Source organism: Sorex fumeus, unplaced genomic scaffold (assembly GCF_029834395.1).
Source record: "Sorex fumeus unplaced genomic scaffold, SorFum_2.1 ptg000044l, whole genome shotgun sequence".
NCBI classification, from domain to species: Eukaryota; Metazoa; Chordata; class Mammalia; order Eulipotyphla; family Soricidae; genus Sorex; species Sorex fumeus.
This window is the reverse complement of record NW_026606101.1, coordinates 61,520,561-61,548,473: the sequence shown is the minus strand read 5'-3', so window position 1 is coordinate 61,548,473 and position 27,913 is coordinate 61,520,561. Positions and strand designations below refer to the sequence as shown.

Sequence of the window (27,913 nt, the reverse complement as noted above, 5' to 3'; positions counted from 1 at the left end):
CCGGAAACCGCGTGTTCCGGCCGCGAACCGTGGCGCTGCCGCCGTGCGACCATGGGCCGGAGGCGAGCGCCGGACACCGCGTCCCTCGGCCGGGCCCTCATCCGCCAGCAGGCGCAGCGGAGCCGTGGCCAGCGCCACCCCGACGCCTGGGTGAGGCAAAGCTTCCGTCGTCGGCCGCCCTGGCCGGGGAGGGGTCGAAGGTCGCCGGGACGACCTCCTGGATCGACGGGACGGTTCTGTCAGGCTCGTGCGCCGATTGTTCTAGAAAGGCTAGGGCGTGCAGGAGGCGGGAGCGCTCTTGGGAGTCGGGTCGTTACCCCCCCCACACACTCCCCCCTGCAGGCGTTGCGGTGCTGAGCATCCGTCAAGCCCCGCCCAGCCCCGTCGCGTCCCCAGATGGTTCCGACCCAAAGTGGAATTGGTGGTTTTGATCTCCCGAACCCGGCGTCCCACGACCCCCGGGTGCTGCGTCCGCCCCGGTGGGCTGCACGCTTCTTGGTGTGGCGACAGTCACCCCGCGGACCGTGCCCGTCGTTCCCGCGGAGCTCCCGGGAGGAGGGTGGCCTGCGGAGTCCCAGGCACGGAATTCCGACCCTCATCCCGATGTTTCTCTGCCCCTTTGTCCCGGTTTCCTGTGAGTTCCAGACATCCAGCTCAGGCATCAGGGCCCCGTGCGGTGGTTGGATGCCCAGGGACCCAGGTTCCATCCCTGACACTTCTATTTTTGGCTTTTTGGGTCACACCCGGAGGTGCACAGGGGTTCCTCTTGGCTCATGCACTCAGAAATTACTCCTCGAGGTACTCGGGGGAACATATGGGATGCTAGAAATCGAACCCCGGTCGGCCGCATGCAGGGCAAGTGCCCTACCTGCTGTGTTATTGCTCCAACATTTTTTTTTCTTTTGGGTCACACCTGGCAATGCACAGGGGTTCCTCCTGGCTCTGCGCTCAGGTATCACGCCTGGCGGTGCTCGGGGGACCATATGGGATGCCAGGGATCGAACCCGGGTCGGCTGCAGGCGAGGCTAACGCTCTACCCATTGTGCTATCGCTCCAGTCCCTCCCTGACACTTCATTGGTCTCACAGGCAGAGTCGGGTGTAGCCCTGGAGGACCCCCAGCACCACCAGGTGTGACTACTGGCCCCAGCTCCAAACCTCCCTTAATTCCTAGAGTGGCCCCTGAGTGCTCCTCTGGAGGCCCCTACTTCCCCGCCCCTCCCCCCAAAAAATGTTGGTATGCATTTCATGTAACGGACCTTCAGGATTCCTCTGCTTCGATTTTGCTACTACACTGAGGGCTACTCCGTTATATTACTCTCTGTACTACCATTGCATATTTTAAGTTTTTTTTTCTCATCAGAAAAATATAAGTACAATAGAATTTACTTCGAAGATTTTGAAAATGTTGCAAAGTGAATGAGGAGGGCCTGTGACAGCGAGAGAGCGCTCATTTCTCTGTTCACTCCTAGCGGTCTGACACCCTGGTCCAGACCACGATGCAGTTCCCCGGGAGTTGAAGCGAGCAGCTTATTCTTGCCATATGTTCCATTCATAGTTACACACCAGTGAGCTCAATGATGGCTACGACTGGGGCCGGCTCAACCTGCAGTCCATCACTGAGCAGAGCGCCCTGGATGATTTCCTTGCCACCGCGGAGCTTGCAGGAACGGAGTTTGTAGCTGGTAAGTGGGGTCTGGTTGGCAGGGGTGAGGCTGGGCACTCTTTGCTGACTAGACAGAAGCAAGTCTACTTGGGAGTATAAATCTACTTGTGGGCCCCACTGAATGCCGTGCTGGCGTGAACCCAAAGGCAGATGTCCCAGAAGCAGCGTGGAAGGTCCACCTTTGAGGTCTAGAATGTTCCACAGTTTATGGGGGGTAGGGGTGGTCTCAAGCAGTGCTCAGGGAGGCACTGTTAATTCTTGGCCAGCTGAACTGAGTTCAGTGTGAGTTCGATTCGAGGGTGCCAGGAGTGGTGCTGTTCCAGCCTTGTGTACCAGGGATTCCTACCCCATGCACACCCAGTGGTGCTCTGGACCCTCCGGGGTTGACCCATTCGGAGGCATGCAAGACGTGTGCACCTTAACCCCTGGGCCCTCTCTGGCCCTTCTATTTCTTCCTTTTTTTTTTTTTTTAACGTTTTTATTGAATCACTGTGAAATAAACCCTTACAAAGCTGTTCATGATTGGGTTTCGGTCATAGTGTTCCAACACCCATCCCTCTACCACTGTACATCTCCCAGCATCAGTGTCCCCCAGGTTCCCTCCCATCACCCCCCACCCCAACCCCCCGCCTGCCTCTATGGCAGGTGCTTTTCTTCTCTCTCTCTCTTCCCCCTTCCTTCCTCCACCCTCCTGCCTCCCCCATCATTTTTAAGGTAAGACAGTCAGAGGATTGTGTGGTGGTGGATTTCCTCTGCAAGTGTTTTCTGTAAGTCCAGAGTGACTTAAATTGAGATTTGGGATGTGCTTGGGTCACTAGAATTACCTCCATTTGGTCATTCCATAAAACCAGTTCTTGAAAAGCTGAATTTTTAAAGATTGATTTTTTTAATAGAAAATTTCATTTTGAAATTTAATTTTCACAAAATTTAAAGCTGACAGCTAAATTAGACTTAAATTCTGTTTTTGCATACTTTTTAGTTTCCTGTTTATAGTTATCTCCTAAAAGGTTATTTGTTCTTCTTTCCTAACACAGAGAAACTTAATATTAAGTTCGTACATCCCGGAACTAGAACTGGACTACCATCTTTTGAGGAGAGTGAGAGAATTAAGCAGCTCCATGAAGAAAACAGACAGTTCTTGTGTATACCACGGAGGTGAGTTGAACATTTTAAGGTGAGACAAAGTCTCTGAGAATAAAATCTTAAAGTGGATGTTCACTTACTTTCTTGACTGCCTTTTCTCAGGTGTCTTTGTTAAATTCAAATACCCTGTTTTATTTTGATAACTATTTGTGTGTTTCTTTTTTTTTTTTTCCTTTATGATGGTTTCAGACCAAAGTGGGACAAAAGTACTAGTCCAGAAGAACTCAAACAGGCAGAGAAAGATAACTTTCTAGAATGGAGACGTCAGCTTGTCCGGTGAGTGTTAGACAATATTTGCTTTGAAATTCTCGATTTGGGCATCTTTTGTGCTTCCATTGTTCTCTGCCTGATCCTTCTCAGAGAGAAATGGTAGAATTCTTCTACCAGTGGCATATACTTGGCCACGTTGCTGGGTGCACCTGCATCCTTCCTCAAGTGGTGTATTAATTACTCTGCTCCGTTCCCTCCTCTCCTTCTGATCCCTCTTCCATCAGTCCTCACCCTGGACTAGATAACTGTTCTCTTAAGCATTCATTTGTTTATTTGCTGTTTTGTTATTTGCTGTTGGGCTGTGCTTAGTCATTATTCCTGGCTCTGCGCTCAGAAATTACTCCTGGGGGATCATATCGGGTGCTGGGGATTGAACCCTTGTCTGCTAGATGCAAGGCATTTGCCTTTCCTTTCTGAACTTGGACTGACTTAAGCATTCTTCTGGAAAGGAAAAGGTGTGGGAGAAAAGTTACTTCATGTGTTAGATCAAGTCAGGGATTCATGTATTGAATTTGATTTTCTCAGACTCAGGAAAAAAGTGTATGGACAATAGTTTGACAGTATTTGTACTTTGTATTTAACATTTGAATTGCAATGCAACAAATTTGAGTACTTTTAATCTGGCAAACGTGTAAGCTTTTTATTCTAAAGCCAGGCTAGAAGAGGAACAAAAGCTGTTACTAACGCCATTCGAAAGAAATTTGGACTTTTGGCGCCAGCTGTGGAGGGTGATTGAGAGAAGGTAAGGAACGTTTATTGTGTCTAATGAAACCATGTTGTTGTGTTAGATTTGGGGGTAAATATGTTTGTTGTCTGAGTGGAGGGTGGTCTACACAGGAATTACTGCAGTGCTTGAAAGTCTGATAAATATTTTCTTTATGAAATGTGTATACTTTTGTTATGGCATATACACGTTGAGAAATATGTGAGAATGGGGAGCATTTCCCGACGGTGAGTTTGGAGACTGTAGAGATAGTATGGGGGTTAAGGTGCTTACCTAACACTCGGCCAGCTCCTAGTCCATCCCCGAGGACCTCTGAGCATTACCAGGTGTGGCCCCATGACCCCTTACCCCATCACTAACACGTGATGAGTTTAGAAGCACCTGTAGTTTTTCTCAACAAATCTATGCTGAATTCTTCTTGGTATGGCACAGCAAGGTGCTGTGCCACCCTTGCCCCCAGAGGACCTGGCACCAGAGGTGAGGGCTTCCTTCTCAGCTCCTGAGTCTTGGCAAGGGGAGAACCAAGAGGGTAGGGGGGTTGTTTAAGTAGCCTTTGGAAAAGAGCGACTAATCTTGATAAAATGAGAACAGGAAGTTGGGGTTGTTATTGTTTTTAATATTTTGAAGGTTCTGGATGTTTAAAAATTGATTTTCTGTATTCGCACCTTTAATATACCTCAGACTTTGTTTTCCTCAAAGAGCGAATTATTTTCGAAGACTCTGTAAATGAGTTTTACATTAGAAATGGTGCTTTTTACTTGGAACCTTCAGGCTCTTTTAAACCTTAAAATATACCAGGGGCCAGCAGTTGGGTCCATTGGTAAAACACATACCCCATGTGCTTGAGGTGCTGACTTTGACTCCTGGCACCATCTGACCGCCTATGACCACATAAAATTAATCCAGAGATCATTAGGGCAAAAGATGCAGTAACTAGGATCTTCAGAAGAGTTTCTTACATATACCGTGAAAGCTTTGTATTAAACTTGTAAAAGTTACTTGCATTTCTTTTATATGCTGATGAGATGTTCTGGAATTAGTGGAAACTATTGGGTAACTTTGTTAGTATACATAATAAAAATCCTGAATTTTTTCACTTTTTTTTTGCTTTTTGGGTCACACCCAGCGATGCTCAGGGGTTACTCCTGGCTCATGCACTCAGGAATTGCTCCTGGCGGTGCGCAGGGGACCATATGGGATGCTGGGAATCGAACCTGTGTCGGCCATGTTGGCTCCATGCAAGGCAAACGCCCTACCCGCTGTGCTATTGCTCCAGCCCCAATTTTTTCACTTTAGCAAGGATTATTTTTATAACATTGAAATAGACATTTGTCTTCAGTCATTTGCATGCCTCTACCACTCTGATCCCTTGTTGCAGAGAGAGAGAGAGAGAGAGAGAGAGAGAGAGAGAGAGAATTTGAAAGCCTGAAAAAGTAGCTCCAGGCTCCAATGCAGACCCTTTGATTCTGTTCAGATCTGTGTGAAAGACCCAGTCTGTTTCTCCTGCCCACCCCATTAGCAGACGGTGTTTACTGTGGAAAATGTCCTGTTCTCTTTTATCCAGAGAAATGGTAGCTCAACGTTCAGTTTGCACACTGAATTATGTATTGTTTCCCCCCCCCCATTTTCAAAGACTCTGTAAATGAGTTTTAAATTAGAAAGGGTTATTTCTAGTGATGTTTGTTGTGTGTGTTGATATTTAAACTGCCTTGTTACAAACCTAACTGGAAGGAGTGCTTGTTTGAGTGGAGTATGCTAACTGGTGAACTCTGCAAAGACTGGCTCCACCCAATCCCACGAGGCCCCGTGTGTCTCATCCCTGCAGGCCCAATCCTGACTGTCCACTGACCTCTGGAGGATGGTGGTCACCAAGCCGCCAGGGGGGATCAGGCGGAGGGACAGCACCCTTTCCCCCCTGTGGTAGCCTGGCGCCAGTAACCTACTTCAGGGACCGTACACATTTCTGCCTAAAGCCGCTGGGTTCCAAGATTTATTTCTGAGTCTCTTGGATCGTGGTTGTTAAGCAGCTTGATTAGGAGCCAGAGAGGCCTTTTTTGGGCGGCAACTCGGGGTTCTCAAGGCCCCTTGTATCTCGTCACTGCAGGCCCGAACCTGACCATCCAGTGGCCTCTGGAGGATGGCGGCCACCGAGCCAAGGCACGAAACCTATTCCCACCTGGGGTGGCTCGGCACTGATAACTTACTGCAGGGATCAGATACATTTCTGCCAAAAGCCGCTGGGTTCCAATATTTGTTTCTGAGTCTCTGGGATCATGGCCATTAAGCAGCTTGATCAGGAGCCAGGGAGGTCGTTCGTGGGCGGCGACTCGGGGGTCTCATTGGGGTGGGGAGGAAAGGGCCGGCTCCACCCCAATCCCGTGAGACCTCACGTGTCTTGTCACAGAGGACCCAAACCTGACTGTCCAATGGCCTCTGGAAGATGGTGGCCACTGAGCTGCCAAGGGGGAGCAGGCAGAGGGACAACACCCTTTCACCCCTGGGATGGTCCGGCGCCAGTAACCCATTGCAGGGACTGGACACATCTCTGCCAAAAGCCACTGGGTTCCGAGATTTGTCTCTGAGTCTCTGGGATCGTGGCTGTTAAGCAGTTCGATTAGGAACCAGAGAGGCCTTGCCTCCAATTATATAGCTGAGCCGGAGGTGGTTTGTGGGTGTGTCTCCCACATACCTAACTTTTGGCCATTTACTTTCTTGGTAAACTTTGCCCCATTTTTGGGGGGTGGTCTGGCCAAAGGCACAGCAGCAATTTTGGGTATCTGGAAGTCTGAAGACGCCATCAGGTTGCTGATGCACTCGCCTCACACGTACAGACTGACCTGCTGGCGGCACCATACCCCCATCCACTCCAGTTATTGACAGCCCATTTTGTAGCCCCTCAGATTCATTTTTCTCCATAGTGAGCCCTAGCCACTCTGCCATTTGGATAGGAAGGTTGAAGAACGGTGGTTTTAGTTCTCTGGCTGAGGGAATAGGAATGTACCCATGAGCCCCTGTTCAGTTCAATACCCTTACCTCATCCATGGCTTGACAGCTATACCTGATGCACCTGATTCTGACATTTCTCGGGGAGATGAACAGGCTTACTTGCTTGTTCTAAGTTACTGCTTTGCTTTTTTTTGTCCTAATAAGTTTCAGCCTTTCATTTTTGCTTTTAGAAAGGCATAAATTATCATTAAACACATTTTAATCATTTTTCCATGTTTTCACAGGAAGATTTTTTTTCTTTTTGGGTCACACCTGGCGATGCACAGGGGTTACTACTGGCTCATGCACTCAGGAATCACTCCTGATGGTGCTCAGGGGACCATATGGGATGCTGGGGATCGAACCCGGGTCGGCCTCATGCAAGGCAAACACCCTACCCGCTGTGCTATTGCTTCAGCCCCAGGAAGAACTTTTTTAAGCTTTTTATATAAGGGACCTTATTTTTAGCATAAGAAATATATGGCTTTTATCACATGGAAGTAGGTCTGAGTTCTCAGTAAAGGGTTTATTAGCTTAAAAAATTATTTCAGTTTTTTTTTTTTTTTGGTAATCCAGGGATTAAACCCAGGGCCTCACATGCTGCCATATTTTTAACAGGAAATATTGCTGTGTTGTCAACAGCAGATGTCTCCTGTTTGGTAACAGGCTAGCTAAGCCATCTGCCTCTTTAATTCTAAGAGTTGTTATCAAAAAAGATTTGGTGCATAACATAATTGAAAAGCAGGAAACTGCCAAGGTACTGAGGGCAGAACTCATTTCCAGTAAAATAAATCATTTCTATTGTGTTGCGTAAATTTTTCCTGGTACCTAGTTGGCACTTTGCTCTAATCCTCAGTCAGCCCATGAAGCACACTCTCACATTGTCTTCTTACTGGTGTTTCTACTCTGATTATTTTTTTCTCTATAGTTTGTAGGTGGACATGAATGAAGACCTTGTAGTTTTAGTTTGTTAGACTTGTCCATTTTTCTGCAGTCTTTCATGCACTTGCTGTCAAATGTTTGATTTGAAAATGGTAGATAATACCCTTAAGGAAGTACAGGGATTCAATTCAAGAACTTGAAGAAACTCATCATCAGTCATGTCTGGGAGTTTCTTTAAAAGATAAGATAAAGATAAAGGCCCTCCCGTTGATCGTCGATTTGCTCGAGCGGGCCCAGTAACGTCTCCATTGGAGACTTTGTTGTTACTGTGTCTGGCATATCGAATACTCTCGGTAGCTTGCCGGGCTCTCCGAGAGGGGCGGAGGAATCGAACTCGGGTCGGCCATGTTGGCCGCGTGTAAGGCGAACGCCCTACCCGCTGTGCTGTCGCGGGCTGGAGCGATAGCACAGCGGGTAGGGCGTCTGCCTTGCACACAGCCAACATGGCCGACCCGAGTTCAATTCCTCCACCCCTCTCGGAGAGCCCGGCAAGCTACCAAGAGTATTCGATATGCCAGACACAGTAACAACAAAGTCTCCAATGGAGACGTTACTGGGCCCGCTCGAGCAAATCGACGATCAACGGGAGGGGAGTTTCTTTAATCACCAGATTATCTTGGAAATTAACTTCTGACAGAAAATACACTTTCTTATGGCCTTGTCTGATGATCTTGATTTGATAATTAATGTTCAGCATAGTTGCTTAAGAGTTCAGGCCCTGAATGCAGACCCAGAAGGATGCCCTTCTGCTGGGTGTGCCCCTAAAAACAAAACAAAATGAGCTCAGACTAAGTAGATGTGGGTTTCTTTTATTGAGGGCCATACATAAGCAGTGACTTGATGGGAGTTTGTGGGGGAGGGCGTCATACAGTGCTGGGGATCAAACTCAGGGCCTCACACATGCTAGGCACTTGAACTGTTTCCCTGGCTCCCGCATGTGGATTTTGAGAGAGCTGCTATATGATGGCAGTCACAGCTGGTCTTGAAGGCATCTTAGCACATAGAATGAAGGAAGGGAGGTACCTCTCAAAGAAAAGAAGTAAAGTACGACTTCTTGCGAGTGGTGTGGACAGTAGTCTACATTACATTTATTGGGGATATGGGGGGCAGGCTGTTGCTATCAGCAGAAGAGTTTTCTTACTGTTCTGTCGCCTTAATGTGATGAAAGAAGTTGACTAATCATCTGGCAGCTTAACTTGGATATTTTGCTATTTTGCAATTTTTGCCTTTAGCCCTTGGAACTGATGGGTGATTATTTGCTAGATGTATGCTTTCTCTTGTTAATTCTGGGTTTAAATAAGATGGTATTCTTTGAAAGTGGCAGCTGTCACAAGCATGTTTTCTTTTCAGACCTTAACACAAGTGTAAATTTGGTACTGAATGTTCAGTGTCCCTGAGAATGCAGTTATTTCATCTCACACAGTTTGTGAGGAGATGTAGTTGAGGTTTTAGTAAGGAAACATTCATCGTTAGGCCATATTAGACCAGCATGGTATTAGGATTGTGAGTAACCTCTGTCCAGATAGCCTGAGTTCCTGTCCCGGCTCCATCTCTTGGTAACTAAGGGTCTTGGACAAATGGCTTTACTCTTCTAAGCTTCCAAAACACTAAATCTCTGCAGGGACATGACAGGTAAAGCACACAAGGCCCTGGGTTTCCCTGGGCTTGATCTTTGGTGATCCTCTTCACCCCTGCCCCCAAAGAAAAATCTGTCAGTATTTAAGAATGGAAAGTGTTTGCTGCTGTGATAATTTGACCAGGAGTTCCTTTGAGTTTGGGGAAGGAAGTGATTATTGTTTCTCACATTTGTTTTTCCAGTGATATTGTGGTCCAGATTGTAGATGCTCGGAACCCGCTCCTGTTCAGATGTGAAGATTTGGTAAGAAAGTATGACCAGAAAGGTTTGAAGGTTTTTGGAGCAGCTGTGGGAGGCCTGCGTAACTGAGAGCCCAAACGCCAGGCCTTCATTCTCTGCCCCTTCTGCTTTGTTTAGCTGGGGCTCCTCTCCTCCTGGGGTCAGGAGCTTGCATAATGCCACTGTTTAGACAGATGCTTTCCCTTTTCAAAGAATTGTTTCCATCTGCAGGAAAGCAGGGCACTAGCATGAACTAGCTAGCCTTGGATTCAGAAGCCACATGTCTGTTAGAGACAGTTACCAATGATGCTCATTTTTAAGTAACATTATTCAAAAGAGCATTTTACTTTCTTTACTACATTCCCAGTTGTGGTACTTGTATCCATCTGTGTTCTCTCTCATCTCTTAGTTTTTATTTCCTGTGATCTTCACAAGGGGACTAGTCCTGCAGAATACCATATGTGCATAAGGCAGGGGTCACAAGTGAGGATCACATGAAATAGTGGAACAGGCTTATGATGAACAGAACACTGTGCATGTGAGGTATTCCTATTTCTCTTTGCATATTAAAGCAGTAATAATGCAGATTATGTTTATAGTCACTGGTAAAGAACAAAACATAATGATGAAGCTTAATAACTTGGCTTTTATACCTTAGTATATTTTCTGTTGAAGAGTTTACCTGGGCCATCAATTTCGATTCTGGCTCTTGTTTTTCTATTACTTCCAGGTTTTGTTGTTTAAAAATACATTTTACGATTACCACTTGATTAAAAGTCATTACTACTAGCTGACAAATCTATTGTGTCACTTTTTAGTTTTGTTTAAAAGAAACAATTCAGCATTATTATAGAGGAACTTCAGTTGTTTAAAGAAAAAAAAAACCCTTATACTTCAGCAGAGCAGGAAATCATTACTCTGACTTTTCCCGCTTATGTTGAGTATTTATAAATATGTATGGCCTAGTTTCTTTCCAGCATTTGATGAGAGAATCAGCAGGATATAATAGGATTTAACATTTTTAAGACAGAAATAATTTAAAGCTAAGGGCAGTAAAGTACTCTTCATAGCTGGGGGTCCTCAATGTAATTAACCTAGCTTATTTGCTAGAAGAGTTCTAATTGCCTGTCTTTTGTCTTAGGAATGTTACGTAAAAGAAATCGATGAGAATAAGGAGAACGTCATCCTGATAAATAAGTCGGACTTGCTAACTCCTGGGCAGCGGAGTGCTTGGGCAACACATTTTGAAAAAGAAGGTGTGAAGGTTATTTTCTGGTCTGCTTTGGCTGAAACCATTCAACTGGCTGGTGACCATAAGGTAACCTCTGGGGCTTGGAGGAAGGAGAAGAATGTCAGGTTTCAACTGAGTGTGCTTTGATTTTTGTCCTTGGAGATGCGGGGATTCAGTTTTGTTTTGGGTTTGTGGTCTTGTTTTTTGGAGGTTTTCGGTTTTTTGGGAGTCATACCTAGCTGTGCTCAGGACTTACTCCTGGCTCTGTTCTGGTGAGCTCAGGGGGCCAGGTGGAGTGCTGGGAATTGAATCCACGCTGGCTGCTACAAGGCAAGCTCTCTACCCACTGTACTATCTCACCAGTCCCAGTTGCTGATTGGTTCTCTAGGCCATCTAGCCTGTAGGAAAATGCATCTCATGTTCCTTTCCCTGGCTGTCACATGGTCTGATGGCCAGTGTTCACTGTTAGGAACTGAGGCTCACTTTTGTAAAGTTTTAGGCAGGAAAATATAAGACATTTCATAATAGCCTTGTAAGAGAATAGAGTCAGTGCGGTAGTACATCAAGTAAGGGGTTTGCCTTGCACAGAGCTGACCTGGGATGGATCCCTGGCTTCTGTATCCCTGAACACTACCGTGAGTAATTCCTGTGCACAGAACCTGCGCAGTGCCAGGTGGGTGACCAAAAAACAAAACAATAACAAAAAACAGCTGGGCATGTGGCTTGGCAAGAGAGTATATCCTTGCATTTGTGAGTTCCTGGGTTGATTCCCCAGCACTGGAGCTGGTAATCTTTGAGTTGAGTACTTTGGGATTCTCTCGGTCATCTGTAAAAATGCTCCCAAGAGATTGACTTTCGGGGCTGGAGAGATAGCACAGCGGGTAGGGCGTTTGCCTTGCACGCAGCCGACCCGGGTTCGATTCCCAGCATCCCATATGATCCCCTGAGCACCGCCAGGAGTAACTCCTGAGTGCAGAGCCAGGAGTAACCCCTGTGCATCGCCAGGTGTGACCCAAAAAGCAAAAAAAAAGAGAGATTGACTTTCCCTTTCATTTTTAATAGATCGCTATAAAGTTCTTTTGTTGTTGCTATCAGCTTTCCCCAACTTCAGTTTTTCTATTATACACCCAGGTCTTATTGACATTCTTTATTTCTGGCTCATTTTTTTTTTTTTTCACTTTTTTTGCTATTAGCAATTACATTATTTCTTGCTACAAAAGTCACCAGATAAAGTAGTACAACTATCTAGTATAAAGCAAGTTTTAACCAAAAGACATGTTATAGACCTTAAAATATTCAAACTCTCTTACAATCACTGCAGGGAAATTTCAGGTTCTCTCAGAAATCTGCCTCAGTTTTTGAAAAATTCAGAAGCACATCTAGTGTACTAGCTTTACACATTCATTGCATATATTGCTAGAAATTCTTTTCTTTGCTAGTCCTTTTGTAAATCATCTTTAAAAAAAAAACATGTCTTTGTCTTTATTTGGAGGGTGGGGGAGCCCCTAGTAGTGCCCAGTGCTTATATCTTGCTTTGTGCTTAAGGACCACTCCTGGCAGAACTCAGAGATTTCAGAGACCAAACCCAGGGATCAGCTGTATACAGGGCAAGTACCTGACCCACTGTACTGCCTCTCTGGCCCAAGCCATGGTTATAGTTTTATTTTTGGTTTTACTCAGTTCCCAAGAGTGATCATGATTATACATATTTTCCTTGCCAATTAGAATCTAACTTGAGTTGATTATGTTCTCTTCTGTGAATTCTGTTCTACCTTCAGGAATTCAGAAAAATCTGCACGGTAGATTAATACATGATTTTTTTTAACTTTCTCCAGGGGAAACAATTGGTGAATATAGTCTGTCATATATGCTTAGCTGGCACTCTGGTTTTTATTTAAATAAGTAGTTATGAAAGAATAGTGGCTTCCTTATCCATGCAAGTTGCTCTTTAAAATATAAGGGCTGAGATGATAGCTCAAAGGACCGGAGCGCATGCTTTACATGTAGGGGCCCTGGATTTAATCCTGAACACCAAGCTTGGTTAGTCCCCGAGTACTACAAAAAAAACAAAAATACGGAAAATACTTTATGCAAAGAAGAAAGCGGTGATGGTCTGACATGTTGCTTATATGTAAAATTGTATACCTTGCATGCATGAGACCTGGGTTAAATTCCCCCCAGTACCACAGGGGTGGGGGGAAAAAGCTAAGGATTTCTTTAATGGGAAATGGTTTGTTCTTTGTTTACTTCAGAATAATAGAATAACATGAAAGAGCTCAACCTGTCACAACTTTTCTTAAATGTTTGACTTCATTAAAGATTTTTTTCATTATAGGGTCCACAGAGAACACACAGACCAAAGCACACACTTTGCAATGCAGGAGGCACTTCGAACTTCATTACAAAGTAGCACTGTCCTCCCGTTGTTCATTGATTTGCTTGAGTGGTCCCAGTAACATCTCCATTGTGAGACTTGTTGTTACCGTGTTTGGCATATCAAATACCTCAGGGGTAGCTTGCCAGGCTTTGCCGTGTGGGCGAGATACTCTCGGTAGCTTGCCGGGCTCTCCGAGAGGGGCGGAGGAATTGAACTCGGGTCGGCCATGTGGGCTGCATGCAAGGCAAACGCCCTACCCGCTGTGCTATCGCTCCAGCCCATTAGAAAGTAACACAGCTATTTGTACAGCTTTCATATGCTGTAAAAAGTATAAGATCCATCACTCCTCCCTTCTGCAGAGGACTGTCCCGTCCCTGAAGGGCAAGGTTCCTTGCCTGTATTTACCTTTTCAAGTCTTCTTCATAAATTTTTCTGTTTTCTGTTCATCTTACCCAGCGCTTCAGTATTTTTTTAACTAGTGGCAAACACAGCTGTTCACTTCTGAACTTGTGGCTTCTCGTTAATCAGGAGGGAGGAAACGAAGCTACTGGAGAGTCGTCTGAGTTGGAAGGTTCAAGCAGTGCCGCGAGTGAGGAAGATGACAGTGAGTACGAGGACTGTCAGGAGGAGGAGGAGGAAGGCTGGCAGACGTGTCTGGAAGAGGACAGTCCAGATGAGGAGAGCTGCAGCCAGGACCGGCAGGAAGCCACGCGTGTGGAATCCAGGCCTCAGGGGAGGGAGGCCCCAGCAACGAAGCCGATACGCAATTTCAGCCACCTGGTATCCAAGCAGGAATTATTGGAGATCCTGAAGGAGCTGCATACTGGGAAGAAGGCAAAAGATGGGCAACTTACTGTGGGACTGGTAAGATGAAGTGTCTCGGAAAATTGATGGCACATGGGCCCCTGTATTCCCCAACTCTTGGTAGCCTACACTGGAGCCTATGCAATTGCCCATTTGTTGCTCTATGATGTCATGGGAGCAGGTGGTGGGAAAGACAAACACCAACTGAAAATAATGAATTTCTCAAGGCATATATTGTGTATACCTTTTATTATGTTCATAATTTTTCTTTTCTCCAGTGAAAATTATGTTCATAATTTTTCTCTTCACCAGTGTCTTTTCAGTTTAGCTCTGCATAACAGAAGTGATATTAATTAGAAGGAGAGGCCAGAGAGATTGTATAGGGGTTAAAACACTTGCCTTTTCTGTAGCTTGTCCTGGTTTGATGCCCGTGCCAAGCGTAAGCTCTGATTAATGCCAGGTGTGGCCCAGAAACAAAAGAACTAGTAGGAGATTGCTTTAGATGATGTTTTAAATTTCTTTCCAGTTCTTTTAACCTTCTGTGGACTTGATATTGCCACCTTAAATTCTTTCTTTACAGATGCATTTTAGGAAGAGACCCAGCATCTTGGGGCCAGGTAGAATACATGAGATTGTTTAACTGCAGATAGAAAAAAGATCACATCTCTAACTAATTACATAAACCCTGATGTTAAGCTCCAGAAAGTCCCATATTGCGCTAAGGAAATTTAAGATGTAAGAGAAAGTATTTTAAAAAAAGAACAGAACAGAGATTGACAGGCTAAATTGCTTGCCAGGTATAGCTAATTTTAATTATTTACATCCCGAACATCATCTTCAAAGGAAAAAAACCTAGGAAATTGATGGTGTGTCGTCATCATCTTCTTTGTCATTATTACCCCACCCCACCCCACCCCACCCCCTAGTTAGCTACAGGAGCGTTAGTGGTTATGCTTTTGCATATTGGTGTTCTGTTGTAGCACACCAGCTTTGAGTTAGCTTGGAGCAGGCAGCCTAACATAATTCCCTGTTCTGCAGTACCACTGACAGGCTAGTAATTTGGGAGTTAATTCCTCGCATCTTTCAGGCTTTGTTTCTCAGTCTTACTGCTCACAGTTTATTTTCCACGTGCACCAGAAAGCTCAACTTCCTACAGTGCCACACAGCCTCCTCACTTTGTATACTTTTTACCGTGGGAATCCTGAAGGGAGGTATTCATTCTACAAATACTTATCAGTCATATGCCTGCCACATGGCGCGTGTCCTGCAAGGCATGCCACAGACCAGGCACACTGCTCACCCTCACAGCTTGCTGTAGTGCTGGAGGGACCACTCGAGCTTCAAAGCCATCCCGAGAATGAGGGAACCTGGTGAGGTGGAGGGAGAGCAACAAACAAAACCTTTGAACAGATCTCTCGGGAAAATGTGATGTAAATACCTTATGGTATGCGAGGATCAAAGTTCAGTAGCAGCTCATCAGAAATCTTCCATCAGTAGCTGCCCCTTGAATTAACCATGCAGCGCTTTATACCAGGGCTCCACTGGGAGAAGCTAGGTAGACGCTGTAGCTGTGGTCGTGGCCTGGCCTGTTGGCCACTGAGCTGTGCAGCCCAGTGTCAGTGGGCCAGCACCACTGAGGGATGCATAATGGTTTGTGTCCATGAAAAGATAGTCCAGACAGACAAAGGGGGAAGGTTTCACCCAAACTTCAAGAATGGAAAAGAGTTTACATGGGATGGAAGGGACTGAGTGTGGCTCCTTTGAAGTGTGGCTCCTTTACTACTGTAAGACTATAATGTCAAAGTCTGTTTCTGCTGAGTTTGGTAATAGAGAGGGAACGTGTGGGATTTCATAGCAAGGGGACAGGTATATTCATTTTTCCTGTCGTGTTGAAAGAATCTTGGAACCATGTAAGAGAGGAAACCTGGGAAAAACCATGGGACTTGAGCAAAACATTTACTTGTCCTTTTGAAAGATTTGTCCCTTATATGGTTTTGCTTGACCTAGACATTTGAAATTTCAGGTATACTAAGAAGTTGGGGAGAACCAGGGCTAACCCAAAGAGGTATTGAAGAGCTTTTGTAGCTAATTAATTAGACTTTTTTTTTTAATTAAACAAGAAATAAAATAGCACAGCAGTAGGGCATTCGCCTTACAAGCGGCCAACATGGCCGACCCGAGTTCGATTCCTCCGCCCCTCTCGGAGAGCCCGGCAAGCTACCGAGAGTATTCGATATGCCAGACACAGTAACAACAAAGTCTCCAATGGAGACGTTACTGGGCCCGCTCGAGCAAATCGACGATCAACGGGAGGGCCTTTACCTTTACCTTTTACCTTTTAAACAAGAAAAAAAAACATTGTGATACTGGGACAGAGAGATAGTAAAGGAGTTAAGGTGCTTTTCCTGCAAGAGTCTGGCCCCCGTTCAGTCTCCAGCACCACATACAGTCTGGTCTGTTCTGTTGAGTACCACTGAGCACAGCCAGGAGGAAGCCTTAAATATCTCTGCATAGGGGCTGGAGCAATAGCACAGCGGGTAGGGCGTTTGCCTTGCACGCGCCGACCCGGGTTCGATTCCCAGCATCCCATATGGCCCCCTGAGCACTGCTAGGGGTAATTCCTGAGCACAGAGCCAGGAGTAACCCCTGTGCATTGCTGGGTGTGACCCAAAAAGCAAAAAAAAAAAAAAAATCTGCATATTCCCCCTCCTCCATCCTCCAAAAGAAAAATATGCTGATGATCTTAAAAATCACAATTGTGTGTTGAATCATGAACATAGCTGTTTTGGGCCAAGGGTGTGGTTCATTGGTAGAGTTTGTCCTACCTGTCTGAAGCCCTCGGTTCAGTCCCTGGTACGGCCAGAAAAAATTGTCCCTCCCTCATGTGCAGAAGTTGCTGTGGGAAAAGTCTACTACCTGGATCAGAGGGTGAAGTTTACTGTATCAGAAACTGAAAGAATAGAATGTACTTAGATGATTGTTCATCACCAGGGATGAGTCTGAAGGATTCCCACCACTGGAGGGAAAACATCTGTACCAAACAGCATCAGTTTCTAGTCTCGTGAGACAGCCAGATACTCAGATTAATGTTGGTCACTGTCTGTCATATAGGCAGATCTTTTACATGCTCTTTGCTGGTTTCTAAATCTCTTAGGTGGGATACCCAAATGTTGGTAAGAGCTCAACAATCAACACCATCATGGGCAACAAGAAAGTGTCCGTGTCTGCCACGCCTGGTCACACCAAGCACTTCCAGGTATTTCTGTGGTATTCGCCTCTTTCCCTCCACAAGTTCTTTGCCATTCATATGCTTCCCTTACCTCCTTTCCTATTCTGGATGCCCAGAGGAAACCTCGTTTGTCTCTTCTCAGACGCTGTACGTGGAACCCGGCCTCTGCTTATGTGACTGTCCTGGCCTGGTGATGCCGTCCTTTGTCTCTACCAAGGCAGAAATGACTTGCAATGGAATCCTCCCTATTGACCAAATGCGAGACCATGTCCCACCCATATCACTAATATCCTTTGTGCTTAGCAGAGATTCTGGTAGCTGTGTTTATATTTGGGATTTAAGTTGGTTTTCATTTTGTCTTGTATTAAGGTTTCTAGGTCTGAAAAGTCTAATTTAGCTCATGATCTTTCCAACTTCACGTGTGAAAATAGCATAGACTTCAGACTTAGAGCCTCCTATTTAGATTGTAACCATGTAGCCTAGTACCAAGGGGAAAATCCAGGCTCTGCAACTCAGCCCCTGCTTGCAAGCCTTTTGGCCTCAGGCACTCCCATTTCACTATTTTAGTGGCCTTAGAAAACTTGCTTACCTTCCAGAAAATGTGTCTCTATAAAACAAGGTTAATAATATCCACCTTAGAGTTGATAACGAGAATGTAATCCTTATTGAATTTAATAATGCATACATACTCGCTGTGTGCAGTTTCCCAGACACTTGCCATGAAGTAACTTTATTTAATTCTCCCAACAACCCTTGATGTGTGCACCACTATTGTTCTCATTTCCTCAAGTCTGAGGGAACCGAGGCATGGAGACGAAAAAAGAATTTGCCTCAGATCTCACGGCTGGCAGGTAACAGACGAGCAGGTCTGCCTCTCTCCTCAGTCTAGTGAATTAGCTAAGGTGAAATATAGTCATCAGACATGTGTTGAATATTTACTGAAAGTCAGACTGGTTTGGGTTTGGGTTCTCTGGAACACAGGCATGAATCAAAGGTGCTTCCAGCTGCGGGATAAGGGGCATGTCCATGACAACCTGGCCTAAGCTAGAAGGGTGTAAATGCTTTAAGGAACTCGATGGGGGAGTGAAGCAAGGGGCAAGCTTTAATAATCAGAAACTGCTTATTCTCTGAATTCACATCTCATAGGTGTATTATTTAGAATATTGTTGTTTGGATAAAATGTGATCTCATTTTAGAGATATTTTAATGGTTATTTTGTAAAAGATTTATTTGGAAATGGTTGATGCCCAAGGCTTGAATAGTCTTCTGAGAGATGTGTGTCACAGAACTGTGAAGTCCTAAATTCTTTTTTTTTTTTTAAGATTTTAACTCTTTGGGCCATTGTCTTTCATTTTATTTAAACACCATGTGGTACAGTTGTAGACTTAAAATTTTTTGTACTTGGGTTTCAGTTATACAATGATTGAGTACCCATCCCTCCACCAGTGCCCATTCTCCACCTCCAGTGCTCCCAGTATCCCCATCCCACCCCACCCCTATGAAAGGGCATTCCCTTTTGTTCTCTCTCTCCTTTTGGGTGCTGTGGTTTGCTAAAGAGGCATTGAGTGGCAATCATGTTCGGTCTATAGTCTACTTTCAGCATGCATCTCCCATCCTGGGAGGATCCTCCCAGCACCCTTTATTTGGTGCTCCCTTCTCTATCTGAGCTGCCTTTTCCCCTAGCATGCGCGGCTGACCTCCAAGCCATGGAGTTATCCTCCTGGTGAAGTACCAAATTCTTAAAAGCATGAAATTGGGGGTCCCGCTGAAGGAATGGATTCCTTAACTAGCTTATGTTTGCCAGAATATTCCAAGACATGTTTTAGAAGCTACCTATGGCATTAGTATAGTAATGCCTACAGAGGATGAAGATCCCACTCGACCACCAACATCAGAAGAACTGTTAACAGCTTATGGGCGTGAGTTGTGATTCATTATTTTGTTTTGGGATTGAGGGCCATTTCTAACTGTACTCTGGGGTGCTCAGGGGTCACTTGCAATTATGCCGGTGTGGGGAGGGCATGGAGAATGTTCCTAGGCAGAGGTAAAACTTCAGAAGCTATCCATAAGCTTCTCAATGTCATGGTCCAGGATTGTTCTTATGTTGGCCTTGTCTACAGAATGGCCTCTAGGCTGCCTATTAGGTGGTGGTTCTAGGGTCGGTAGTAAGGATAGGAGGGATGAGTGGTACTTACTGTGGTGTATTAAGGACTCTTCTTTTTTTTTTTTTAACATTTTTATGTTTTTTGGCTCACGCACGGAAGTACTCAGGCGTTAATACTGGCTCTGTGCTCAGGACTCACTCCGGTTAGACTCGGGATCGTATGTTTTTCCGGGGATTGAACCCAGGTCAGCTTGCATGCAAAGCAACTGCCCTACCCACTGTGCTGTCTCTGTGGCCCTATTAAGTACATTTTAAAATTAGCAAATTTGTGTTCCTTTCTATTTCTCCAGGTCTATCCTTTCCCTAATCTTCCAGAATCACTCCCTGGCGAAAAATGTCTTTCCATCCTCTCCTGATGTCTACTTGTTTGAGACCAAGTCCTGGTGGTGGTACAAGCTCTCATAAGGGGGAGCAGAGCTGGTAGGCAACTACCACTTTGTTAAGGAAAGGTCCTTGGTGTGTTTGCCACTTTGATGGCATTCTGGTACAGGCACTGGGTCACTACTCTTTCTGGGCTCTTCAGCCAAAAGGGGACATTGGGGGCCAGGTGGATGAACATATTGATTAGAACAGGAGAGGAAGGTTACAAAGGGGTATGAGAAGGGCAAGCCTTCAGCTTGGGACAGATCCAAGCCCAGAAAGCACAGGGACTCAGAACCCCCTTTACTGTCATTAGGGCTGGAGATTATAATGAACCCACAGGGACTTGGGAGATTGTTCAGCAGGAAGGGCGGTTCGTTGCATGCAGCCATTCCCAGTTGGATCCTCAGCACCTCACATGGTTCCCTGAGCACCGCCAGGAGTTACCACTGGGCACAGAGCCAGGAGTAAACTCTGAGTACTACCAGATGTAAAAAAATAAAATGAGTCCACAATTCCCATCTCCATGTTTACCCTGGGGACTTAATTTTGCTTATTATTGCTTTGGTCAGCTGTGATATGTTGCCATTAAAGATGGCCGGGAGGACTTGCATCTGCCTGCAGAGGTAGCAACCTTTAAAATATTCCCTTGCTTCTGTTGCTGATTTTAAAGGGACTGTCAACTGGGAGGAAGTTGGGTTAAGAATCTACTGACAGAAAAGGGTGATTTTAGATGAACCATGCATAAGTCAGACCTTCAGTTACCTTAGTTGAGAAACTTGAAAGAGATAAATGCCAAGCTCTGTGCCACAAAATCATAGAAGATAACATGTTCCTTTTCTCATGAAGTTTTGCAAAATTCATTTCTTAGGTATGCGAGGTTTCATGACAGCACATGGGCAGCCAGATCAGCCTCGGTCTGCACGCTATATCCTAAAGGATTACGTCAGTGTAAGTGCAGCCTGCTGCTTGTGCGGGGCCCCTTCCACACTTCCTCATTGGGGTTGTCTTATAGTTGGAGTTGCAGTCTTCATCCAAAGGCTGTGAATCAAAGAAAGGGCTAGCAGCGTGCTTTGCAGATACACTTTACGTTGCTGCTGGCATGTGTACATTTCCCGGATCCCGTAGCAATAATGGCTAATTTTATTCATAGCTGCCTCTGCTCGAAATAGCTCCAAGTCTTTCATTGGTGTTTGAGGGGGGTCAGAGTAGATCGTTGGATTGACTGAGCACACGCTATGCATGTGGGAGGCCTGAGTTCACTCCTTGGCACCACTGGAAGAACAAAGCCTGGAATAGCTCCCAGCAGCACAAGGTGTGGCCCAAACGCCAAAAGAAATGAAACAAATGTTTTATGTGTATTATTGAAAGTACATAATAAGTCTGTACAGGTATCTCATATTACAAATGAGGACATGTTAAATTTTCGTGTTTTCCTCACCATTAAAATAGGATTCTTTGGAAAGCAACTAATAATACGTAGCTCGAGATTATGAAGGTAAATAAGAACCACAGATGAATGCACTAAGCTCAGTGCATGACACATAATATGTTTTAGGTTTTTATGTACTAAGCTTAGTTATTACCACCAATAAGCTTTTGTGGATGGTGTGATAGTGTGGTGGGTAGAGCCTTGCACGTGGCCAACATGGATTTTGTACTTGGCATCCCATATGGAATGCCAGGAGTAACCCCTGAGCATCAGCAGGTGGGGCCCCCAAAACTATATGTAATTGTAAAGAAGTTTATAGTCTATAATGAAGATTTGTCTGTTGCACCTCCTCAGTACTAGGAGAGTGGGGCTCTTGGAACATAAGGGTGAAAACAGTTGATCAGATTCATTTGCCTTTGCTTAAACGAAAGTAGTAGAATATTTATGTGGATTAACTATGTAGTCATTTCTTAAAATTGTGGTGGAAGTGATAAGTCAGTCAGCGTTTCACTGAGTTGGTGGTTGAAAGGAAAATTGGTACCTGGTGATTTTGCATACAGCCCACAGTATTACTGTGGTTGTTAGCTTGGTTTTTGTTTTGGAAAAAGAAGCTTCTCATAAATACAATCATGTAAGTGGAGTGAAGTGGAAATGCAAACAAGGTACAAAGAACAAGAATTCATTCTAATTTGGGAGACAATGGGAAAAAATCCAGGCCACTCGATGACTCTCCAGAAGCGTCATCATTGTGCTGGTTAGCTCAGTTGCAATTGATCAGAACTCGGCGAGCTTAATTAGAAAGCAGAAAGCACCAGCATGGTATTGGAGGATGCAGATCACGCTGGAGGTGGCCTTTGGGATGATCCAGGTGTGCTATGTGACCATTTTTCTTGTCTTTATAGGGTAAACTGCTATACTGCCACTCTCCTCCCGGAAGCGAGCCTGTGGCCTTTCAACATCAACACCAGCAACTCCTCGAGATGAAACTGAAGGGTGATGAAGTAAAAATACAGTCTGGAGGGAATAAGAAAGTCAAAAAGATTCAAAATGTTATTGATGAAACTTTTTTCCATCAAGTGAGTTGTAAGATTTCTCTTTAATATCTGACAAAGAGCTTTATTGAAGTAATCATATTCCATAAAATATACCTTAAGAGTTGTACAGCCATCACTGATAATTTTGTACATTTTTTTATTATTCAAAAAAATAACCCTGAACCCAGTACCTTCAAGATTCATCCATGTCTCATACTTAATTTCTTCTTATTGTCAGATTATTGTGCAGTGTTTGATATGCTACATTCTATTTATCAACTGATGAACTTTAGGTTCTTGTCGCTTTTTGTCTATTAATAATGCCACTGTGAATATTCACATGTGATCTTTTTCCTATCCAAATTTTCTGTGGTGTTTAGAGGCCGCCCTAAAAGCCTCTGTCCCTCTCGGAGATCCTGGCAAGCTACTGAGAATATCCTGCCCACACGGCCTGGCAAGCTATCCGTGGCATATTCAGTATGCCAAAACCAGTAAATACGACGGGTCTCATTCCCCTGACCCTGAAGGAGCGACCAATACAGCAGTGTTAAGGAGAGGCTGATAAAATCTCAAGGCTGAACTAGGCTGCCAAAACGAAGGACAAAAATGACTGTCTGTACTTTCGGTGCACATATGCTGGCATCAGATGTATCCGTCAAGGACCTGACGGTACAAGGGTGAAAGATCAAGTACGACATCATTGGTCTGACCAAGACGAGAAGGCATCAATCACATCACGCCATTTTCGACACTGGGGAAGAACTGTTCCTCGGAACATGCAACAAAAGAGGCATCGGTGGTATCGCTGTCCTTGTCAACACAGACTTGGCGATGAGCACTGATTCATTCAAATGCCTAACAACCCGAATCAGACCATTACACTTGAATAGATGGGACTCACTGCCAGCAGTTTCTGTCTTCGTTGTCTACACATCAACATCCAATCATGATGAAGGAGAAATTGAGAAGTTCTACATGGAGCTGGAGAAGTTCTATAAAGAAGACCACACCTTCTACAAGATCATTGTCGGTGCTTTTAATGCCAAGATAGGACCGAGAAGATCAGCCGAAGAACTCCACATTGGGACCCATGGCCTAGTATGGAACGAACAGGGTGAGAAACTGTCTGAGCTCATCATGTCAACCAAGACCTTCTATGGTAACTCACAGTTCCAGAAGGCCAAATCTAAACATTGGACATGAGAATCTCCCAGTGGATGGTTCCACAACGAAATTGACCACATCATATTCAATCAACAGTTTTGCCTGATTGGTGTCACTGTTGCCCCAAAATTCCAAACGGGATTGGACCACCGTCTCCTTCGTGCAAAATTCTACTTAATGGAGCAGGGAGAAAGGGCTGCAAAGTTTAAGAGAACTTCCAGAACGACCACCAACTGGGAGCTCTTTGGCACTATTACGGCAACATGGGAAGATGCCATCATTGACAACATTGACAAGGAATATGATCGACTGGTTCAGCAACTCCATGATTGTGCAAGGAACGCCAAGAGAGAGAGAATAGCCATAAAAAGACGCCTGTCTTCAAAAACTCTTAAGCTCAAATGCCAACGTGGCTTGGCGCAAGCCTCAGGCAACCACAAACAAATGTCCGAGCTCGCAAAGCAGTGCAGAGAAGCGATCAAGGAAGACCTCAAAGAGAGAAGAGCAGACGTGCTGGCAGATGAGGCAGAAGCTGGGAAAAGCATTTGCAACGCTCGCCTGTTCCTTCACCAACTGCAAGACCAAGATGACTGCCCTCCGACGTCCTGATGGATCTATCACATCTTCCAGAAGGTCAGTGGAGAAGATTATCCATGACTTCTACACGGATCTCTTCAATAGCCACATCCACCTGCCCACATACCAAATTCCACAAGATGGATATGTCATTCCCAACGTTCTCCCTTCCGAAATCCGACACGCCATTTCATCGATAAAGAAGCGAGCAGTACCCGGCCCAGACAAGGTCAGACCCAAACACCTGAAGAACCTGCCATCAGTACTCATCAGTACACTGGCTCAGCTTTTCACACGCTACTGTCTGAATGCAAGGTTCCGTCCCAGTGGAAAACCAGTAGGACTGTACTACTGTTCAAGAAGGGAGACATCCACATTGGCAACTATCGCCTGATCTGCCTATTGTCTGTTATCTACAAGCTGTTCACTCGAGTCATCCTGAATAGGATTGGCAGAACACTAGATGAAGGACAACCATGCGAGCAAAACGGATTTCGAAAAGGATCCAGCACAATTGACCATATCCACGTGGTAACAAAGCTCATTGAGGTTTTCCGGTAGTTCAAGATGCCACTCTGTCTAACTTTCATTGATTTAAAGAGGGCCTTTGATTCTGTTGAGACTGAAGCAATCATTGAAGCCCTAGCGAAACTGGTCGTTCAAACTCAATACATCAGGATCCTCCATGAGCTGTATTACAGATTCACTACCAGGATCTCACCATTCTACAAGGAAGTCATCATCGGTGTCAAGAGAGATTCGGCAAGGTGATACCATTTCACTGAAACTCTTCAGTGCCACCCTCCAGAACGTCTTGCAATGACTGGAATGGGAAGGAATGGTAGTGAAGATAGTTGGTCGGCAACTACACTACCTCCGCTTTGCTGATGACATCATTCTAATAACACCAAACATTAGCCAAGTGGCATAAATGCTGACCAACTTCGACTGCGAGTGTTGGACTACAGCTAAATCTACAGCTAAATCTCACGAAGACAATGTTTAGAGGAACGGTCTCTTCCCTGACGTTCCATTCACTCTCAATAAAACAAACATCTCCAAATGCAACAGTTATGTGTACCTAGCTCGAGAAGTCAGCATGATGAATGACCCAGCACCAGAGTTGCACAGGAGGAAGAGAGCGGTTTTGAACACCTTCAAGAGCATCAAAGAAATAGTTAAGAGAATGAAGAACCTCTGGCTCTGGGCACATCTCTTCCATTCCACTGTTCTTCCTGCATTAACATACGCCTCAGAGACCTGGGCCCTACAAAAACAGGATGAGAATGTTATTCAGGTCTCCCAAAGAGAAATCGAAAGAGCTATGCTTGGAGTATCACGCTTCACTCAAGTGAGAAAAAGAATTCAGAGTTCTGACCTCTTGACAATCAAGAATCAGGGACGTTGTCTCGTTTGCCAAGGTGTCGAAAGTCATATGAGCTGGACACATAATGAGATTTGGAGATGACTGCTGGACTAGAGCCATTACTGACTGGTCAGAAGATCATGTGGCCACTCACCTACAAGATAGTCATACTTCTTTATCAAGGCCCGAAACGATCGCTTTGAGGCTCTTCGTGTTCCTAGAACAAGCAGGCGCCATTGAGCTACACTAGCATGCGACAGGGACAAATGGAGATGTTACTGGCGCCCGCTCAAGCAGATTGATGAATAACAAGATGTCAAGTGATTCTGTGTGGCATATCTTTTCAGTTCCCTCACATAAATACTTGTGTGGGATTTTTATCGCCCTACATTGTATGAAGTGTATGTCTCCCCTTGTTGGTGCAGGTGAGGGGCTTGGGCCTTACCCAGTAGTACTCTGGGGTTACTCCTGACTTTCAGTAGTGACTCCTGGTAAGGTCAGGGGACTATATAGTACCAAAAGTCAGGGGCCAACTTCCTGCAAGGTCAGCTCCATATCTCCTGTACTCTTCTCAGCTCTATTCTCATTCACCCTTTTATTGAGAAGTAACTGACATACGCATCTGTAAGTTTCGGGGGAACAGTGCCTTTTTTGCAAGAAAAGAAAAGCAGTTTAATCCCTGGTACTGCCATATCACTAAGGACAGCTTCCCTCCGCCCCCCCCCCCCCCCCGGCCTCACTGCCACTGTGATCCCTAGTGCCAAGTGTGCAACCTTTTGAATACTGAAACAAAGGGAAGGGCAAGATAAGTGTTAAAAATAAGTAAGAGGGGAAACTAGAGTGATAACACAGCAGGTAGGGCGTTTGCCTTGCACGCGGCTGACCCAGGTTCGATTCCCAGCATCCCATATGGTCCCCTGAGCACTGCCAGGAGTAATTTCTGAGTGCAAAGCCAGGAGTAACCCCTGTGCATCGCCTGGTGTGACCCAAAAAGCCCCCCCAAAAAAAATTTAAAAAATAAGTAAGAGGGGACCAAAGTGATAGTACAGAAGGTGGGGCACTTGCCTTGCATGCACCAACCTGTGTTTAGTCCCTGGCATTCCATGTGAGTCCCTGAAGCATAGCCAGGAATAATTCCTGAGTGCCCCAAAAATTTAAAAAAGAAAATTCACTGTCCAAAGCCAGTTTTATTGCAGAGTTTCAATTGTATGCCTCTCAGTGAGCTTTTGCTAAGGCAACAAAGTACATCACTGTCCCCATTTTACTGCCAAGGGCATTGAGGTGCAGAAAGGCTATGACTTGTTCTAAATGGAAAAGCTGCATTAGAATTTATCATTGCTATTAGATTGAGCTATTCCCAAGTCTGTGCCAGTACTAGAACATTTATCAATAAACAGATTATAAGTTTTTTCCTGAGCTTACTACATCATACAAGGACAGAGTGTACAACTATTTTTAGATGCATTCCATGTGTCGGATATTTCATGTTTGTTCTTTCTTCCCAGGAAAATGTCAGAGCTTTAACCAAAGGAGTCCAGGCTGTGATGGGCTACAAACCTGGCAGTGGCCTGGTGACAGCAGCTTCTGTGAACTCTGAGAGCAGGGCTGGGAAGCCCTGGAAGAAGCATGGCAACAGGAATAAAAAAGAGAAGAGTCGCAGACTATACAAGCACTTGGATACATGAACACGAGCTGCAGCAGAAATGGCGTCTGCATTGTGCATCGGTGCAGAAGCGTAGCTGCTGCTTGTCCCTGTGGTGCTGTGCGACGGAGCCCCCAGAGTCAGAGTCCAGACTGAAGGCCCTGGCTGGGCCAGCTCCAGCCAACATACACCTCCTGGAATACCAGAAATCTAATTGAGAAGACTGAGTGTAAGAAGAGGGGGTGAGCAATGAGTATTTATTTGTGTCGACACATACACAAATGCAATCATTTGTAATTTGAAAGATATTAAAATCAGATCGCCTCTAAATGTGTTTTAGTGGTTTACATGAGCACACTGCCATTGGGATAGCCCACGTTCTTTTTTTCTTTTTTTTAAGTCCACGATTTTTAAACTCTGAAACATCAGTGAGCTTTTAAATGGATTTTTTGAATCCACTATTTAGTTTAGGGATTCTCAACTTCCCACTCATACAGAACACATCTTGGAAGAAGAGGCAGACATGCGTGATTTTTTTTTAAATCTATCTTTGCAAACCTTGATCCACAGGGCTGGAGAGAGTGCAGAGGTTAAGACACTTGGGTTGCGTGTTCTCACCGCCACCACAAGGCTCAACTCCAGTACCGCCTGGGGTGATCCCTGAGCAGTGCTGTGTGTGGACTCCCCCTGGCCCTTCACACACATACCATGACTACAGAGGAAAGCAGGTATTGGGGCTGGGCACACCTGGTAGTGCTCAGGAACCGTGGGGCTGGGAGTCCCCCCTGGCCTACTCCAGACCCCAAAGCCTGTGTTTCGTTGTTTTAGAGCAACCATTTGCAGAGGTGAGGAAAGAGGCCTCCAGTTGCATGGTTTGTATTTGAGACCTTGGGGGTCCCTGCTGTCCTTAGTTCAGTTTATCTCCTATCCACTCTACTACACACGGGCTAT

The 27,913-nt window shown here is 45.2% G+C and overlaps 1 protein-coding gene across 2 annotated transcripts; it reads left to right on the top strand.

Annotated features, from left to right (window-relative positions):
* Positions 1-27,315, top strand: LSG1 (large 60S subunit nuclear export GTPase 1). Of its 2 annotated transcripts, none has more exons than XM_056121590.1 (14): positions 1-150; positions 1,557-1,683; positions 2,699-2,819; positions 2,997-3,083; positions 3,733-3,819; positions 9,547-9,607; positions 10,725-10,901; positions 13,720-14,055; positions 17,150-17,251; positions 17,367-17,510; positions 19,020-19,143; positions 20,620-20,699; positions 22,083-22,256; positions 26,826-27,315. In XM_056121590.1, exons 1-14 carry the CDS (start codon positions 52-54, stop codon positions 27,003-27,005), a joined length of 1,899 nt encoding a protein of 632 aa, XP_055977565.1. In that variant the 5' UTR covers positions 1-51; the 3' UTR covers positions 27,006-27,315. The 2 variants fall into 2 exon arrangements, with proteins under 2 accessions (XP_055977565.1, XP_055977564.1); XM_056121589.1 differs by having other exon boundaries at positions 17,367-17,519; positions 19,029-19,143; positions 26,826-27,314.
* The last annotated feature ends 598 nt before the right edge of the window (positions 27,316-27,913 follow it).

Coding starts and splice junctions, on each gene's coding strand:
- LSG1 (XM_056121590.1), top strand. CDS start 52: ATGGGCCGGAGGCGAGCGCCGGACACCGCGTCCCTCGGCCGGGCCCTC. Junction 1,684..2,698: donor AGGAACGGAGTTTGTAGCTG/GTAAGTGGGGTC, acceptor TTCCTAACACAG/AGAAACTTAATATTAAGTTC. Junction 2,820..2,996: donor TTCTTGTGTATACCACGGAG/GTGAGTTGAACA, acceptor TGATGGTTTCAG/ACCAAAGTGGGACAAAAGTA.